This window comes from Muscardinus avellanarius (genome assembly GCF_963383645.1).
Source record: "Muscardinus avellanarius genome assembly, chromosome: 18".
Lineage (NCBI taxonomy): Eukaryota > Metazoa > Chordata > Mammalia > Rodentia > Gliridae > Muscardinus > Muscardinus avellanarius.
This window is the reverse complement of record NC_137804.1, coordinates 25,197,524-25,217,277: the sequence shown is the minus strand read 5'-3', so window position 1 is coordinate 25,217,277 and position 19,754 is coordinate 25,197,524. Positions and strand designations below refer to the sequence as shown.

At 39.1% G+C, this 19,754-nt stretch overlaps 1 protein-coding gene across 1 annotated transcript in view; it reads right to left on the bottom strand.

The window, feature by feature from the left end:
- The window catches only part of DNAH12 (dynein axonemal heavy chain 12), a gene marked incomplete at both ends in the record, with an annotated part of 212,727 nt that overhangs the window by 125,898 nt on the left and 67,075 nt on the right, over positions 1-19,754 (bottom strand). The window contains 10 exons of the mRNA XM_080715991.1: positions 2,086-2,205; positions 2,793-3,038; positions 3,589-3,828; positions 4,651-4,803; positions 8,229-8,401; positions 8,608-8,764; positions 9,661-9,780; positions 13,358-13,640; positions 13,736-13,857; positions 15,850-16,044. Coding sequence (XP_080572117.1) covers positions 2,086-2,205; positions 2,793-3,038; positions 3,589-3,828; positions 4,651-4,803; positions 8,229-8,401; positions 8,608-8,764; positions 9,661-9,780; positions 13,358-13,640; positions 13,736-13,857; positions 15,850-16,044 — 1,809 coding nt within the window. The remainder of the gene's footprint in view (positions 1-2,085; positions 2,206-2,792; positions 3,039-3,588; positions 3,829-4,650; positions 4,804-8,228; positions 8,402-8,607; positions 8,765-9,660; positions 9,781-13,357; positions 13,641-13,735; positions 13,858-15,849; positions 16,045-19,754) is intronic.

The window sequence follows — 19,754 nt, the reverse complement described above, 5'->3', positions numbered from 1 at the left end:
TACTGGGATTACAAATGTGCGCCACCTTGCCCAGCTTTGAGCAGGTTTTAAAATGTGATATGTGTACACGTTGAAATACTGTTCATGGGGAAGGCCACCAAGTGCTGTGTGCATGTATGTTCCCATCACTCAAAACTACGTTATGATGTGAGACTACAATACACAGATAAAAGTATTTTTAAAAATACTATTCAGCCTTAAAAATAAAGACAGGAAGCCGGGCGTGGTGGTGCACGCTTGTAATCCCAGCATTTGGGAGGCTGAGACAGGAGAATCAGGTTTCACGGACAGCCTCAGCTACTACTTAGGCCCTCTGCAACTCAGTAAGACCCTGTTTCAAAATAAAGAATAAAAAATATGGCTGGCTTCGTCAACATGATCCACATTATGTGAGATTATAATGCACAATAAAATTTTTAAAAAATTAAAAGATATGGCTGGGGGTTTAGCTCGGAGGTAGAATGCCCCTAGGTTCCACACCCAGTACCACAAAAATAAAATAAAATAAAATATAAAAACAGGAAACTCCATCATTTATGATAACACAAATGACCCTAGAGGATATTATATTAAATTAAATAAGCCAGGCACAGAGAGACAAATACCATATTATCTCACTTGTATGTAAAATCTAAGAGTCAAACTCATAGAAGTAAAGTTACATGATCATTGGTGGCTGGAGGCAGGAGGAGAATGGAGGGAAAACCAAAGGACGTTTTATTACTTTCATCATTTTGTAATGATTAATGCAATTATAATGTATTGACTCCCTTTTTAAAGGAAACAGTCCTTATCGCCCCCAGATCAGTGGTAACTATGGGTGATGATGAATACTTAGCTATCTCAATTGTGTTCATCTTTACACAGTGTATATCAATGTATATTTGATATTTACATCAAATTTATGTCATATTGTATACCTTAAATACATGCCAATTATATTTTTAAAGTTTTTAACTTATTTATTTATTTACTTTTTTTGGTGCACTATAATCTCACATCATAATGTAGATTATGTTGACAATGGCATATATTCACACCGTACTTGGTGCCCTTAAGTTTGTTATTTTAATTGACAAATAATTGCTCATATTTATGATGATGTTTTGATACATTTATGCATTTGTAAACTGATTAAATCAAACCAATTACTATAGCCATCACCTCAGTTATCATTTCTTTATGATGAGAAGAGGTAAAATCCTCTCTCAGCAGGGCATGGTGGTGTGCCACTGTAATTCCAATACTTTGGAGGCTGAGACGGGAGAATGGCAGGTTTGAGACCTGCCTCAGCAACTTAGTGAGACTTTGAACAACCTAGTGAGACCCTGTTTCCAATAAACAATAAAAAGGGCTGGCGGTGGGCGAGGGTGGGTGCTCAGAGCTAGAGGGCCCCTAGGTTCAGTCCCGAGTACTGCCAATAAAAAGGCTCTCTTAGCTATTTTGAAATATACATTATTATTAACTGTGGTCACCTTGCTGTACAATAGAACACCAGAACTTATTCCTCCTAACTGTAATTTACAAAGCTTTATTAACTATAGAATGTGTTACTACTTTCATTTTTACTTGATGAAATATTCTATAACATTATAGTATGTATACTAGCATTTAAAAACACAATATATGAAATAAAATACTATTCTCTTACAAAGAACATTTTCTTTGGGCCAGGTATGATAGCGCACACTTGTAATCCCAGTACTTGGGGGGCTGAGACAGGAGGATCACAAGTTCGCGGCCAGCCTCAGCCACTTAGTGAGGCTCGCTGCAACTCAGTGAGACCCTGCTTCAAAATAAAGAATAAAAAATAGGGCTGGAGGTGTAGCTCAGAGGTAGAATGCCTCTGGGTTCCATCCCCAGTGACGTGGTGGGGAAAAAGGCACTATCTTTGACTTGAATCTTAACAAGTTAACTCTGGCAATAAATAACAGAAAGTACCAAAATGTACTTATCCTAATTAAGTGGCCAAAAGGAGGACTGTCGTGAAGAATAAATAATCTCACTAATTAAATGGAACTTTAGCCTCTGAGTCATCAACTGAGTCTCTTGTGCAGAATAAGTCGTTCTCATAGGTTTACTTACATGATAGTCAGCTTCAGGAAGTTTAATACCAGGAAATAAGTCACTAGTTATCCCATTAAATAAAGGTATGTCATGTGATAGAAACTTTGGTTCATTTACATCTTTAATTGATCGAAGAAGCTAAAATCACCAAAAAAAAAGAGAATATAAGCTCACCATCTGCATTTATTTCTTCACTCCATCCCTCTCAAAAGCCAAAGTTTATTTTACATTGCCCCATGCAATCCCCACAATGAAAAAAAAAACCCACTATGCTTATCAAGCCATAGGTCCTTGCGGTCATATGAAGTATAACCCCAAACTGTACAACCTCTTTTTTCTTTTCTTCTTTCTTTCACTTTTTTGGGGGTGCTAGGAATTAAACCCATGAGCATTCTACCTCTGAGCTACATCCCCAGTCGTATTTTATTTTTACTTTAAAACCAGGTCTTGATAAGTTGTTGCGGGTCTCACTAAATTGTTGAGGATGGCCTTGAACCCGGGATCCTCCTATCTCAGTCTCCCAAGCACTGGGATTACAGGTGTCCACCACCACGCCTCGCTCCAAAACTATACTTTCAACCTCATTTAGAAAGACTTGAAGTAAAACAAAGAAACTCAGTTGTCTAGATAGTTCCTGATTGATCTCATTAAAAATAAAATAACTTTCTACTGAAATTTTCATGATGTAAATACTTAATACACACCAGTATATATTTCTTACTTACAAGAATGTCTTCGTTTTCGTCTGGATATTTTAGTTTTAGGTTTCCAGCAGCCACTAACACTGCCTTTACCGCCCGCATGCCATAGTCATAATGGAACTGTGAGGAGAGCTGCTCTGAGCACAGCCGGTACGTCATCACGATCTTCACAGACAGAGGCTTCGCGTCCAAAAACCCAAACGAGTAGAGGGAGATTTCTGCTATCAGGGCGTAGTTTGGAACCATCATGGCCACTGTTCTAAAAAGAACCTGAAATATATAACAAATATTTACATAAAAGAAACCAATTAAAGCTAATCACAAGCATTCAAGGTAATGTGTTGATATTCAGGTTTATTCCCCAGACGCAACACCTTTTCATAAACTCTGTAATTTTTCAGTAGTACTTTAATATTTTTATACACTTAGATTTTTTTTTCTTTTTTCTTTTCTTTTGCATTACTGGAGATCGAACCCAGGTGCATTCTGCCTCCAAGCTACACCCTCAGCCCTATTCTTTATTCTTCATTTTGAAACAGAGTCTCTCTAAGTTGCAGAGGGCCTCACTGAGTAGCTGAGGCTGGCGGTGAACCTGCGACCCTCCTGTCTCAGCCTCCCAAGTACTGAGATTACCAGTGTGCGCCACCACGCCCAGCCTACACTTGGATACCTAAAAAAAGTTCTAGAGGCATTTTTTTTTTTTTTATCAAACGGAAAAGGTAAAGTGGAAATACCAAATACATGGGGGAAATTATAATATTTTAAATGAATGATGCTGTCATTTGTGGTGAGCAAACTTAGACTTTTAAAAGAAAATCACCTTAAGGTTGTCTGGCAACTCGGACCGTCCTGCATAGCCAGGATTCATAGTAATAGCTACAAAACAGTTTGGATTGAGTTTAAGTTCTGTCCCTTCAAAAACAAATACTTCCAGCTTCTGTTGGATGGCTCTCTGGATGCAGAGGATCTGCTGAGCTACCACAGACAACACTTCCAACTCGATGCGATTGAATTCATCAAAGCAAGCCCAGGCCCCAGAAGAAGCCAATCCTTTAAAAAACTAAAAGAGAGAGAGAGAGAGAGAGTTCTTAGAAAAGGACTATTTTTTAAGCAAATATTTAACTTTTGAGTCAAAACCCAGTTTAATTTTTTTGAAGATTTAAATAAGTTTATTAGAAATATAGAAAAACAGAAAATAGAAATATAGCCCCATACCAAAATGGCATGAGGGGGTGACTCGAAATGAATACACCCAACCCAGTTTAATTTTTAATGAAAGTCCCAAGGATAGAGAAGAACAAAATTGTATGATTTGTAGGACAGTGGATGGACGAGAGAATATTATATTAAGCGAAATCAGCCAGTGTCAGCAAGTCAAAGGTCATATATTTTATGTGGAAGCTAGAGAGAAAATAGAACACAAAAAGGAATTGAGATAAATGAGGAGAGAGGCCAGGAGAATTGTGAAAGGGTTTGGTGTGGGGGGGTAAGCAGCAGAGGGGGAAAGGACTGAGGAAGAAAACAGGCTGAACAATGTTACGTCCGTATCTGAAGGTCTCACCAGTATGTACTGGGGGAGGGGGGAGGGGGAGCCGGATGCTCAAGGAAACAGGCCAAGTGTCGTGTGCGTGTAAGCATCACTCTGAATCTCACTCTAATGGAGAATTACAACGCACCATAGAAAAATAAACCTGAACAAATAAAACACGAATAAAAGTTTTAAATAAGTCCCAAGGATGAATACAATGTCATTATCCCTAAAATCAACTTATTCAAGTAATGCTGAAATTGCATTCAAATCATATTAAAAGTAATTGTGTCCAGTTAGACCTCGCTCTGGAGTTTGGAACGTGTAATCTTATCCACACAGTAAATGAACTACCTTTCCCATCGCTAGATAATCGAGCCCATCTGAGCAGTTGAACACCACGCACTGCACCGCAAGAGCTTTGGCCAAGTCCTTGGTAGTTTCTGTCTTTCCGGTGCCTGCTGGACCCTCTGGAGCACCTCCAAGGTTTAAATAGAAGGCACCTATCTGGAAAAAAACATATATATATATATATGTGTTATATATATTATATATGTGTGTATATATATAAAATGTATATATATATACACATGAGAGGAAATCTATGCTTAACTGAAAATAAAAAACACTTGGACAATTGCTTAAATGTTCAGTTACTTTTTAAGCACAAAACTTTCTACAAAGATTGCTATATTTCTTTTCAGTACTGGGGATGGAACCCAGGGGGATTCTACCTCCGAGCCATACTTCCAGCCCTATTTTTTAGTCTTTTTATTTTTTAAACAGGGTCTCACTGAGTTGCAAAGGGCCTCACTAAGTAGCTGAGGCTGTCAGCAGACCACGATCCTCCGGTCTCAGCCTCCCAAATGCTGGGACTACAAGAATTACCACCACTCCTGGCTCAAGATTGCTATTTTAAAAGCAGCTTTATTAAGTTCAATAAAGCACTGCGTTAAATCCTTAGTGTCACACACACACACAAAAAAAAAAAAAGGAAAAAGAAAATGTATAGCTAAAGAATAAAGGTTGGAGCCAGGCATGGTGGTGCACACCTGTATTCCCAGTACTTGGGAGGCTAAGATAGTCGGAGGTTGCAAGGGCAGCCTTAGTAAGCAGTGAGACTCTCATCAGCCTAGCAAGACCCTATTCCAAAATAAAGATAAAATAGGGTAGGCGTGTAGCTCAAAAGTAAAATGCCTCTGGTTCAATACCCAGTACCACACACACACAAAAAGCATCGAGACAGCATATGATAGAACGAGAGGAATAAGGACACTATACTTTCTAATTATTTTTGCTCTAAACCCAAAAATGTAATCTATCTTTAAAAAATAAATAAGCCAATGAAATGATAAATATGTTTATATTTTAAAAAAAATAGAGACCGCTAAGTAAATCAATACCAAAGATATTTCACTCATCTTCAATTTATAATGGTTGCTATACTGTTAATATCCATTAACTTGATGGCCAGAAACCTCAGATTCTCCCTCAATTTCAAGAAAATGCTCAGAGCTGTGTTCTCTGTATTATGGGTAATAAATGTACTAAGATCTTTTTTAGTGTCTGACATTGTATTCAAGTGTTTAATGTCACTCTGACTTTACAACTCGGTGCTGACTTCCACCTCACAAGCATATCACACCTTTTCACCGCACGAAGGTACCAGACATGACATAGACATGCTTGAGATTCACCCCAACAAGTGTTTAGAAATAACTATGGACTTGTTCACCACTAAAGTAGGAACAAGAAAGACTGAAGAAACAGAGGATTTGGTGAAATGTTTAAGCACAGACTCCTTGGCTCCCAGCCTAGATCCTCTTTACCAGGGCATTGCACTCACCTTCCAATTGCTGTAAATTTTGTTTTTTGTTGTTGTTTTCTTGGTCCTGAAGATTAGTATTAGGAATTTGGTTCTCGGAGCATTCTACCTCTGAGCTACACCCCAGCCCTTTTTTATTTTATATTTTGAAATATGGTATTGCTACGTTGCTGAGGCTGACCTCGAAGCTGTGATCCTATCTCACCCTCCCAAGTACTAAGATTATGGGCATGCATCAGTACACCTGGCTGCTATGAGTCTTGATTGCAACTAGCTTATAGTTGCTTTTTTCTCCTAAGAACTGTTTTCAACTAACAGGAGCTACCTTCTCAGCAAATAACTGAAAACGGACTCACGGCCCTGCCCCAGCAGTGACTAACCAATGACAAAAAAGGGCAAATGCCAGGCCCATCACCGTAGAGTGGGATAACTCTGTCATGCCATTCATTCTCCAAAGCTCCTGCTGAGATCTGGGTATAGCTAGCTATCCATGTCTTAAAACCACTTCTTTGCTTAGGTATTTCTTCTGTCCCCTCCTGCTATCCCAATTTACTTTTATCGAGAGCATTCCCTAACAAATTGTTTGCACAAGGATCTTCATTTCATCTATAATTCTAGAAAACTCAATCAAATTCACTTTACTTTTACTTAATCAGCATAAGTAGATTGGTGTTTCTTAATACCTCTCCTCAATTCCTAGGTGGAGTTGCCAGGCTTTGCATACAAATATATAGAATGCCTAGTTAAATTTAAAGTTCAGACTGACCATTAATACTTTATTAGTACTAGTAAATATGTCCCTTGCAATATTTAGGTCACACTAAAAAAAATTTACACTCTTACACCACGCAATGATCAACAGTCAGCAGAGGGCCACGTAGACGGTGGTACATGCCATATAGTCTAGATGTGCAGTCGGCCATGGCACCTAGTTTTATGAAGGCACACTCTGTGATGTTTGCAAAATGACAAAATCACCTAACGATGCATTTCTTAAAATGTATCTCTGTCGTTAAGTGACACATGACTGTATTTATTGTTGAAATTCCAGTTTACTGAGGAGTCCAATATTTTACCTAGCAACCATATTCCTAGGAATTTAATAGTCATAGTTCTATCTTCCACAGCTTCCCAGCCAAGCATAAGCTTCAGCATCATTCTCCTACATTTTAGCTCTCTCCTCTCAATTCAGCAGCACGTATTTGGGGTGTGTGTGTGTGTGTGTGTGTGTGTGTGTGTGTGTGTGTACGCGCACACAACCCCCTGGGGATTGAACCCAGACGTATTCTACCTCCAAGCCACAAACCCAGTTCTTTTATTATATTTTTTTCTAAATTTAAAACAGGGTCTCTCTAGGTTGCCAAGAGTCTCAATAAATTGCTGAGACTGGTCTTGAACCTGAAATCCTCCTGTCTCAGTTTCCCGAGTACTGGAATTATAGGCATCCACTACCTCACCCAACTATTTATTTGAAGTTCTATGAACCAAATGTATTTTCCTCAACGTCCTGTCATCTAATACTCCACTGCAAAAAAAAAAAAAAAAATGGATACTATTTTCTGAAGCTCTGGTATTGTCTTCATACCTCCAGTCCTTTCCTTTTTCTGAGTATTCCCAGTGGAGTGACTCCCGATATATATATATATATATATATATATATATATATATATATATATATATATATATATATATATATATATTTTTTTTTTTTTTTTTTTGGTGGTACTGGGGTTCCTGGAAACCCTTCTACCTCCAGGCTACGCTCCCAGACCTATTTTTTTAAATATTTTTATTTGGAAACAGGGTCTCTTAAGCTGAATCTGCGCGATCCTCCTGTCTCAGCCTCCCAAGCGCAGGGATTACAAGCGTGCGCAACCACGCTCGGCTCCGATTTTTATACAATAGATCTCAAACACTTCTAAAAGCAATTATTCATTACTATAACTTTACATAAAAAGAATTTAGGATTAGTCAGAGATAACATCATTCACCTATTACAGGCAAGACCATAAAGGAGGATAGGTATTTTAAATTTGGACAATAAGATATGATACTGCAACCAAAAAGTAAACATTAATGTGTGAATTTAAAAAATGTAAATGCGTACCAATGTTCTGTAACACCTGTCAGTGAGAGGAGTAATGACAAGTCGAGGTGAGTTGCCAAGATATTCATAGGCATATTTTACATTGCAATTAATGATACGAACACGAGCATTCTCATATTCCCAGTAATAACGGAGCTGAGCAAGCCACTGGAAGTCTGTATCACTTGAGACACCTAAAAAGAATAAAACATATAGCCCATAGCTAAACATACTCTGAAAAATATTTTGTAATATTTTATAATAGCAAATGTTAATTCACGTTTTCCAACTTATACAAAAACCATGCAAAAGAAGTTCTGTTGAGAGAAAAAGTAATATGCCTTTGTTTCTAGTAGCTATCAATATTTTACCTTTAATATTAAAGGAAAAAGCCACATACCCATGTCAATCATGTCCATGACCACATCTCTAGCGTGAACGTCAATTGTAACCAGTGCCCCCAGAGTGATCCTGGTCTGCTTAGACAGTTTTCCTCTTACCAATTCTACGATATCATTCAGTTGATTCTGGAGTTCCTTATAGTATTTCTTTAATCCCTACAAGATAACAAAGAAATTTAATTGATGATATATAGCATATATATATATATGTATATATTACCTAAAACACATTTTGAATACTATTTTACAAAACAGTTGTAACTTCAAAATCAATCTCAGTATAGAATTGAATTACAGACTACAATAATTTTGTCTAAGCCTAGTAAAAATGTCAAGTTTTGCCAGATGTGGTGGTGCACGCTGGTAATCCCAGCACTTGGGAGGGAGGCTGCGACAGGAGGATCGCGGGTTCGTGGCCAGTCTCAGCTACATAGTGAGATCCTGTTTCAAAATGGAGAATTAAAAAGCCGGGCATGGTGGCGCACACTTATAATCCCCGTGCTTGGGAGGCTGAGACTGAAGGATCATGCTGGTTCGGAGCCAGCTGCACTGGCTTAAGAGACCCTGTTTCCACATAAAAAAAAAGTTTAAAAAAATAGGTCTGGGAGTGTAGCCCATGGGAGTGTATCCCGGAGGTAGAAGGGCTTCCAGGAACCCCAGTACCACCAAAAAAAAAAAAATGGAGAATTAAAAAAAATGAGCTGGGGGTATAGCTCAGAGGTAGAATGCCCCTGGGTTCAATCCCTAATACCACACACAAAAAAAATCAAGTTTTCAAAGAAACGTATAATTTTAATAGTATATGTGGAAACTGAGGGAAGTGTTGACTTTGCAAAGAATAGATAAGTAGGCAGGCACAGTGGCGCAGCGGCTGAGACAGGAGGATCACAAGTAGGAGGCCCTGTCTAAAAACTTTTTCAACAGGAGGTAGGAGTGTACCTTAATAGTGGAATATCCCTTGACTCAGTCTCCAGTACTGAAAAAAAATAGACAAGCAAACAGAGAAATGGAACAAAGAAAAGAATGTTGTTTAAAATCAAATAATGCTTTACCTCTGTTCCACTACTTATAACTTCCTGTGTCTCCGAAGTCCAGAACATTTGAGAAACACAAAGTACAACCTGGCCAGGCCATTCTCTCACCCAGTCTTTTCTTGCAGATTCTGGATAAGCCTGGATAATTCAAAAGATTGGAAGAGAGAAGAAAAGAAGCTAAATGTCTTACAATAAAAAGCGTAATAGTTGGCATATTTGCACTTTAGAATATCATATAGTCATGAAAAACTTTAGAAGACTATTAAAAGACTTAAAAAGTTTATAAATCACAATTATATTTTAAATACTTATTAACAAAAGAATAGAAAAATGAAAGCAACATGCTAATGGATTATCTCTGGACAGATTTGATTATTGATTTTTCTTTTTTTTTTCCCCCTCTGGCTCTATTTTTTCTTATTTTTTAAATAAATTTTTATTGGTGCATTGTAATCATACATCTCAATGGGATAATAATCTTGTGGAGATATACATGCACACATCACCCAATCAGCCCAATTCCACTGTGTGTATGTATCACACTTTCTTTATTCATTCATCTGTCTACAGACGCCTAGGCTGGTTCCATAATTTGGCTATTGTGAATTGTAATGCTATAAACATACAGTATTCTGACTGGATTCTTTTGGAAAGATACTGAAGAGTGGTCTGGTTAGGTCATACGGTGATTCTACTCCAAGTCTTGAGGAATTTCTATGCTGATCTCCATGAGTGGTTGTACAGTGGTTGTACCAATTTACACTCCCGTCAACAGTGTATGAGGGTTTCTATTTCCCCACATCCTCAACAGCATTTTTTTTTTATTTTTTATGTTTGTGATACTGGGGATTGAACCCAGGGGCATTCTACCTCTGAGCTATACCCTCAACTCTATTTTTTATTTTTATTTATTTATTTATTTATTTATTTATTTATTTTATTTATTTATTTTTTTGGTGTGTGTGTTGTACTGGGGATGGAACCTATGGGCTTTCTACCCCTGACCTATACTCCCAAACCAATTTTATATTTTATTTGGAAACAGGGTCTCACTAAGTTTCTGTGAGCCTCACTCAGTAGCTGAGGCTGGCTTCAAACCTACGTGATCCTCCTGTCTCAGCCTCCCAAGTACTGAGATTACAAGCGTGAACCACCACACCTGGATTTATTCTTTATTTTTGAAACAGGGTCTCACGGAGTTGCAAAGGACCTCACTAAGTAGCTGAGGCTGACCATGAACCCGGATCCTCCTGTCTCAGCCTCCCAAATGCTTGGATTACAAGTGTGCGCCACTATGCCCGGCTTCCCAGCCTTATTTTTATTTTTGAAACAGGATCTCAATAAGTTGATGAGAGTCTCAGCTGCTCAGACTGTCTTCAAACCTTCCATCCTCCTGTCGCAAGCCTCCCAAGCACTGGTATTGCAGGCATGTGCCACCACACCTGGTTTATTATGTGTATTCTTTTTTTTTCTTTTTTTTGGTGGTACTGGGGTTCCTGGAAGCCCTTCTACCTCCGGGCTACACTCCCAGACCTATTTTTACATTTTTATTTGGAAACAGGGTCTCCTAAGCCAGCGCGCGCGGCTGGCTTCGAACCTGCGAGATCCTCCTGTTTCCGCCTCCCAAGCGCGGGGATTACAAGCGTGCGCCACCACACCCGGCTATTATGTGTATTCTTGATGATTGCCATTTTAACTGAAGTTAGATGGGAACTAAGTGTATTTTTGGTTTGCATTTTTCTGATTGCTTAAGAATGTTGAACATTTTTATATATTTATTGGCCATTTGTATTTCTTCTTTTGAGAAGTGTCTATTCAGCTATTAAATTAAAAACTATTACTTTTTTAAAATTTGGGTTATGTGCTTTTGAGTGTTGAGTGTTTTAAGTTCTTTGTATATTCTACTTACTAGTCTTTGATTAAAGAAATAACTGGCAAAGATTGTCTCCCGTTCTGTACATTCTTCTTTCAGATTCTTGATCGTTTCCTTTGCTATGCATGAGCTTTTTAAATTTGATGCCATCCCATTTATTGATACTTGGTTTTATTTCCTGAGCTTTGGGGGTTTTAATGAGGAAGTTTCTACTAGTGCCTATATGTTGAAAAGTTATCCTATATTTTCTTCTAATAATTGCAAAGCTCTGGTCTAATTTCAGGCCTTTGCTCCATCTTGAGTTGACTTTTGTGCAGAGAGAGAGAGGAGTCTAATTTCATTCTTCTACATATAGCTATCCAGTTTCCCCCAGCATTATTTGTTTAAAAATAAAAAACTGTCTTTTCTCCAGCATGTGTTTTTATCTCCTTTGTCAAAAATCAATTGGCTATAATTGTGAGGACTTGCTTCTGTATCTTTTATTCTATTCCACCAGTCAACAGTCTGTTTTGTACCAATATAGTGCTGTTTTTGTTACTAAAATTAAACTCTTCATCTCTACAAATCTGCTTTTCTTTCAGCCATTTCCCCAAAATAAATGCCGCCCATATGCTCAAATCAGAAACCTTCAAGTCTTAAGATTTTCTCCTCCTCGTCCTTGTATTATACAGCCAACTTGTCACTAATACCTGTTGGAAATAACTAGAAAGTATATTTATAATCTGTTTACTTTGCCCATATCATCTGCCCCTTGTCTATATCAGCCTACAGCATCTTTCATCTGTGCTAATACAAGGCTCTTCTGATTTGCCTTCTTGTTTTCATACACTCACTAATCCATTCTTTATATAATAGTCATAGCGATACAAAAATATAAAACAGATTATGTCCCTCCCCTGATTAAAATAGTCTTCGCATTCCTGTCAACAGCATATCCTGTCAAGCCAGGGATGATGGTTTGCAATCCCAGTACTTGGGAGGCTGAGACAGGAGGATCACAGGTTTGCAGCCAGTCTCAGCTACTTAGTGAGGCATCTGCAACTTGGTGAGGCCCTGTTTCAAAAATTAAAAATAGGGCTGGGGGTGTAGCTCAAAGGTAGAACGCTCCTGGATTCAATCCCCAGTATGCCCTACCTCCAAAAAAGTTCTAGTCTTTTCTTACATTTAAAATAAAATGCAAGCCGGGCATGGTGGCGCACGATTGTAATCCACACATTCAGGAGGCCGAGACAGGAGGATCACAGGTTTGTGAACACCTCAGTTACTTAGTGAGGCCCTTTGCAACTTAGTGAGACCCCGTTTCCAAATAAAGTATAAAAATAGGTCTGGGAGTATAGCCCGGAGGTAGAAAAGCCTCTGGATTCCACCCCCAGTACCATTAATTAATTAATTAATTAATTAAAATGCAAGCCGGGCATGGTGTCCCACGTTTGTAATCCCCACATTCGGGAGGCTGAGACAGGAGGATCACAGTTTGTGGACACCTCAGTTACTTAGTGAGGCCCTTTGCAACTCAGTGAGACCCTGTTTTAAAATAAAGAATAAAAAATGGGGCAGGGGGGTGTAGCTTGGAGGTAGAATGCCCCTGGGTTCCTATTATTATTATTATTATTATTATTATTATTATTATTATTACCTCTTGTTATTTAATACCTTTTTTCTTTAATAATTTTATATTACCAGTTTTTACTAATATCGTTAATTTAATAATGATGTTAAGAACAGAAAGAAGAAAATAACAAATGGTTTAAAATAGAGAGAATAAATTACTGGTACCCATTCAAAATCTAAAACACAAGAGCTGCAGAACATGGGGCCTGTGTTAAATCCTAGGCCACGTACCAGCCTGGCCGAGGCGATCACATCATGAATGCTCCGCAGCATCAGATCTTCCACCTGGATGAGCCACTTCTCCACAGCGCCCCGCGCCGCCGACGTGGAGATCAGCTCTATCAGTTCCACGTGCTCGCCTTCGGAGCTGTACATGGCCTTGATGTCCAAGTTGGGAAGGAACTCCAGCTTCGCAATGCCCTCAAAGCATTTTTTCAAGTGAGGCTGAACTCGAAGTGGGTCTTTGGTCTCTGACAAGATCTCTAACATTTCATCATTAGATAAGAAGAAAAAACTAGAGAAAAGCATGCACATACAAAAGCTTTAGTGATAATTCATCACACATCAGAAAATGCTTTAAATTATAACACGACTGGTTACCCATCATACCGAGGGAAGAAAAGACGTTTCTTTTCAAGATACGCGTTAAGTCCTTTCATAATTTTCTCCAAAAGTTCATTGCAATTTTGTAGTTTTTCCAATAAACCTGTTAAAGAAGTAGCAGCGAGAACCTAAAAGAGACATGTTGGTATACAAGACAATTATAAACTATAAGATCCACACATCAGTTAGTACTTTATGTTAAAAAAAAGTTAAAATTTCAAAAAGCTTATGAAATATCTTTTATAATGTATAAATCATCAAAATTCAATAAGACATAAAATTCTTATCTGAGGGCACTAATTACAGAATAGAAGTACAACTGTCAACTATAAACTTAATAGTCTACAAGCAAGAATTGGCCAACTATATCCCAATAGTCAAATCCAGCCTGCTAGGAACTTTTGCATGGGCTGTGAGCTAAGAATTATTTTTACACTTTTAGAAGGTCAAAAATATCAAAAGAAGTGTGTGTGTGTGTGTGTGTGTGTGTGTGTGTGTGTGTATGTGTGTGTGTGCGTGTGTGTGCGTGTTACTGAGGATTGACCCCAAGGGCATCCTGCCTCTAAGCTATATACCACCAGCCCTATTTTAATTTATTTTGAAACAAGGTCTCTCTAGGTTGATGAGAGTCTCACTACTTGCTGAGGCTGTCCTTGAACCTGCGATCTTCCTGTCTCTGCCTCCCAAGTACTGGAATTACAAGCATACTCCATCATGCCCAGCTAAAAAATAACATTTCATGATATATAGCATTGTCAGTGTCCATAAGCAAAGTTTAATTTGTAACGCAGCAAGCCATTCACTTACATGTAGTCTCTGGTTGCGCTCTCACTATAACGGCAGCAGAATTGAATCATTGCAAAAAAGACCCTAGTCTCACAGATCTTAAAATTTTCACTATCTGGCCCTTTGCAGATGAATTTACCGACCTCTGATCTACAAGCAACGATGTAGCAGAAAACTTAAGGTCAATAAGTAAGACAAAATCCTTGAAACTTGGAAATTTCACTAGATTACTGACTCTCAATAAGTCTGGCAAAAATAATTTTTCATCTAGTATTGAAATAAATTATTTCTCAAGTTGGATGTCAGATTTTATATGGTGTATGTGTACTAGATGTATGAAAAATACAGCCTGTCTTTCACATTAGAACCACATACAAAAGGGTGTTATTCTCACAAGGAGAGACAGGAATGGAGACCAACCAAGGGTAATTTTTTTCTTCCCATCACTCTCAAGCACATTAGAGAATCACCTGCACAATCAACTGCTCTCCCCCACCGCGTTTACTTATTTATTTTGTGAGGAGGAGAGGAGTGTTGTATACAGTGGAAGTCAAGTGAATTAAATGTACATTTAAAACAGCTGCTGTATACAAAGAGTTATAAGTAGGCCGGGCTCGGTGGCGCACACTTGTAATCCCAGCATTTGGGAGGCTGAGACAGGAGGTTCGTTGTTCAAAGACCGCCTCAGCTACAACTTAGTGAGGCCCTTTGCGACTCAGTGAGACCCTGTTTCAAAATGAAGAATAAAAAATAGGGCTGGGGGTGTAGCTCAGAGGTAGAATGCCTCTGGGTTCCATTCCCAGTACTGCACAAAATAAAAAATAAAAATAAAGAGTTATAAGTAGTGTTTTATGAATTGCAAAGTTAAATTATGATTTTTTTTGCGGTACTGGGAATGGAACCCAGGGATATTCTACCTCCAAGCTATACCCTAGCCCTATTTTTTATTCTTTATTTTAAAACAGGGTCTCACTGAGTTGCAGAGGGTCTCACTAAGTAGCTGAGGCTGTCCTCAAACCTCGATCTTCCTGTCTCAGCCTCCTAAATGCTAGGATTACAAGCGTGTACCACCATGCCCAGCAAGTTAAATTATTTTAATACTTTAATTTTTTCTTTTTTGTAACTTTCCAGTTGTATAAAATGAGTAGGTTTCATTTTTGTAATAAAAAATTCAAATACTTTTCTTAATGCCTAAAAATAAAGGCTCACCTCTGTAACAAAGAACACAAACACTTCACAACACAAACACTTCACAACACAAACACTTCACAACACAAACACTTCACAACACAAACACTTCACAACACAAACACTTCACAACACAAACACTTCACCTTTGGGTCTTTCGCACAGAACTTCATGATATCCCTCCAGTGTCTGTCGACTGTCTGAAACTGGCGCCCTTCTTCTGGCATCTGTTGCATGATATCCTCAGAACAAAAAATGGGCTCCAAGTATAGCCACTGAGCTTGGACTTTTAACCATTCATCAATGGTTTCTTGTATGCGAATCAGACGATCCTCCCAGGCCTTAATGAAAAGCACACTGTACTAAGTTCCAGTTGTTAAAGAAAAGCCATAAATTACAATAACCAATTTCCTGAACTGTTTTTTCTTGGCACATTGTAACTTGACATCTTGATGACGATGGAGGCACACGTGCACACAGCACTCACTGAGCCTCCCCCGTTTCCGCCTTCCTCCCCCTCTGCCCTCCTTCCCAAGCTCGGCACAGGGGCCGGCTGTGATGAGTCTGTGCGTGTCCATCCTGTCCATTGAGCGTCCCCTCTCCCCCTCCCATCTCCCTCAGTCAGGTCGCCTTATTCACTCATCCAAAGTTTCTCCTCGTTGTCTGGAGTCCCTCCTATGTCCCATTTTCTCCCTAGCTTTGCATATTAGAGAGAACATCTGGCTTTTCTCTTTTTTTGGCAGAACTAAGGATTGAACTAAGGAGCATTCTACCTCCAAGCTACACCCCTAGCCCTATTTTTTATTCTTTATTCAGAATAGTGTTTCACTAAGTTGCACAAGGCCTCACCAAGTAGCTGAGGCTGGCTGCGAGCCCAGATCCTCCTGTCTCGGCCTCCCAAGTACTGGGATTACAAGCATGCACCACCACGCCTGGCTCAACTCTCCACTTTTTGTGATAACTAATCTCACCTAGCATAATTTTCTCCAGTTCCATCCATTTCTCTGAAAATGACATCATTTTGTTCTTTATGGCTGAGTAAAATTCCATAGTTTTGTCATCTGCTCGTCTGTTGATGGACATCTCAGCTGGTTCCATAATTAGGCAATTGTGAACTGTGCAACTATATATATAGTTATGCATGTGTTACTCTGGTAGTTTTGTTTCCATTCTTTTGAGTAGATACCCGGCAATGGTTTAGCGGAGTCATATGGTAGTTTCAGTCCCATTTTTCTGAGGATCCTCCACACTGTTTTCCAAAGTGGTTGCACTAATTTTCAATCCCACCAACAGTTCCTACGTCTCTACTTTCTTGCCAGCATTTGTTATTGTTTGTGTTTTTAATGCTTTCCATTCTAATTGGGGTTAGGTGAAACCTCAAGGTGGTTTTGATTTGCATGTCTCTGCTAATGATGTTGAACATGTTTTCATATATTTATTGGCTATTTGTATTTCTTCTTTTGCGAAGTGTCTATTTAGTTCAATAGCTATGGCTTAAGGTCACTTGACTGGACTCAGAAAGCTCTAGGAAGCTCAAGATTTGCCTAAGAAAGTGATGCTCCCATTTAGCAGTGACTGTAAAGTTATTTAAATGATTTCCTAATCTTTAGGGGAACCACTCCAAGTCCCAAAAGAACATATTCTGCTCTACACCAAATCTTTCAACCATGGGCAGTTTTGCTTCCCATCCCAGGGATCAGCTGACAGTATCTGGAGATATGTTCAGTTTTCACAGCTGGCAAGGAGGAGGCTACTAACACCTGGTGGGTAGAGCCCAGAAAGCTATTAACTCTCTTACAATTTCCAGAACAGATTCCACTCCCCCTCTCCCTCCAAAATAAACAGTCATTCAGCCAAATACCCACAGTGCCAGACTGAATAATACTTCTCTGCATGAACACATTTTAGATAGATTAAAATGAAATGAATAAATAAAGTAAAATAAGCCTCTTTATTTTCAGAGGTTGCCTAGACCTAAACACCATTCATGTAATCGCTCTCCCCCCCCCCTTTTTTTTGGTACCGGGGATTGAACCCAGGGACATTCTTCTTTGAAGATTCGCCCCCAGCCCCCTCCCTTTTTTATTTTGAAACAGGGTCTCAATAAGTTACTGATCCCAGGTTCTCGGCCAGCCTCAGCTACTTAGTGAGGCCTTCCACAACTTAGTGAGACCCTGTTTCAAAATAAATTTAAAAATAAGGCTGGGAGTATAGCTGAGAGGTAGAATACCCTGGGTTCAATCCCCAGTACAAAAATAAAATAAAATAAAATAAAAATTATACCTGGTTTAAAAAAAAAAAACCCGACTGCCTGGTTTGAATCTCAGCTCTGTCATTTAACAGCTAGGTAAAACTGGGCACATTATCTATCCTTCCAAGTCCTGGTTTTCCTACCTATTTATACAGAAAACAACAATAGTGCCTGCTCTTGAAGGTCTGCTGCTATGGGGATTAAACTGGCTACTAAATGGAAAGCCCCTAGAGCAGAACCTGGCAATTAGTTAAAAAATAATCAGTATCAGGGGAAATAATCCAGCTTTTGTCTTTCCCCCAGTTTATCTAAGTCTCTGGTTAGAATTTTGATACTACCTATTGTTATGTGATGGGCAGAAACTTATCCAGGTGAGAACCTGTGGGAGTGCGGGCCACAGAGGAGCTACTGATTACCAACATTCCTTTAAATAGTTTCTTTCAGCCGGGCGTGGTGGCGCACGCTTGTGATCCCCGCGCTTGGGAGGCGGAGACAGGAGGATCGCGCAGGTTCGAAGCCAGCCGTGCTGGCGTAAGAGACCCTGTTTCAAAAATATAAAATAGGTCTGGGAGTGTAGCCCGGAGGAAGGAGGGCTTCCAGGAACCCCAGTACCACCAAATAAATAAATAAATAAATAAATAAATAAATAAATAAATAAATAGTTTCTTTCTTTTGGATTAAACCTTCTAGAGAAAACCTTCTAGGAACCAAGTTAACCATCAAAGGCTGCCAGATCATCTTTCTGACCCAGAGTCACGTGTTTGCGACCAGCCTCAGCTACTCAGTGATGCCCTCCGCAACTTAGTGAGATCTTGTGTCAAAATAAAGAATAAAAAATAGAGTGTCCCTGGGTTCAATTCCCTGTGCCCCAACGATAATAATAATAATTATTATTGTCGCACAGGGAATATTAGTATTATTATTAGGCCTCAAATATCACTGTTTTTCTCAAATAGACAATAATTCACTAATTACTCTAAAAAATTCTCAAGCTATATGTTCACAAATACACTTAAAGAATTATGTACAGAACTTTACTAGAAGTTAGAAGAATACAGCTTGAATTGGCTCTGTACTTCTCAAAATACAAATAATACCCATTGGGAATGGGGTGTAACTCAGTGAAAGAGTCTGTGTTTCACAAGCACTGGGCTCTGGGTTCAATACCCAACACAGGACAGAAGGAAACCAACTGTTTTCCTTCCAAGTATATCACTATCAGTGGTAAATTTTTAATAAAACATAATTTTCTTTTTCAAATCATTAGAGCAAGCTGGCCAGAGGCTAAAACAGGAGGATCAGCCTCAGCAACTTAGCAAGACCCCTATTTCAAACTTAAAAAATAGCCAGGTGTGGTGGCACACACTTGGAATCCCAGCACTGGGGAGGCTGAGACAGGAGGATCGTGATTCGCGGACAGCCTCGGCTACTTAGTGAGGCCCTCTGCAACTCAGTGAGACCCGGTTTCAAAAATTAAGAATAAAAAATAGGGCTGAGGGTGTAGCTCAGAGGTAGAATGCCCCAGGGTTCCATCCCCAGTACCACAATAAATAAATAAATAAACAAATAAACAAATAAAAAAGTTTGAAGGTAGCCGGGCGCGGTGGCGCATGCTTGTAATCCCCACGCTTGGGAGGCTGAGACAGGAGGATTGCGCAGGTTCGAAGCCAGCCTCAGCTACTTAATGAGGCTTTCAGCAACTTAGTGAGACCCTGTTTCCAAATAAAATATAAAAAATGTCTGGGGGTATAGCCTGGAGGTAGAAAGCCTCTGGGTTCCACCCCCAGTACCACCAAAAAA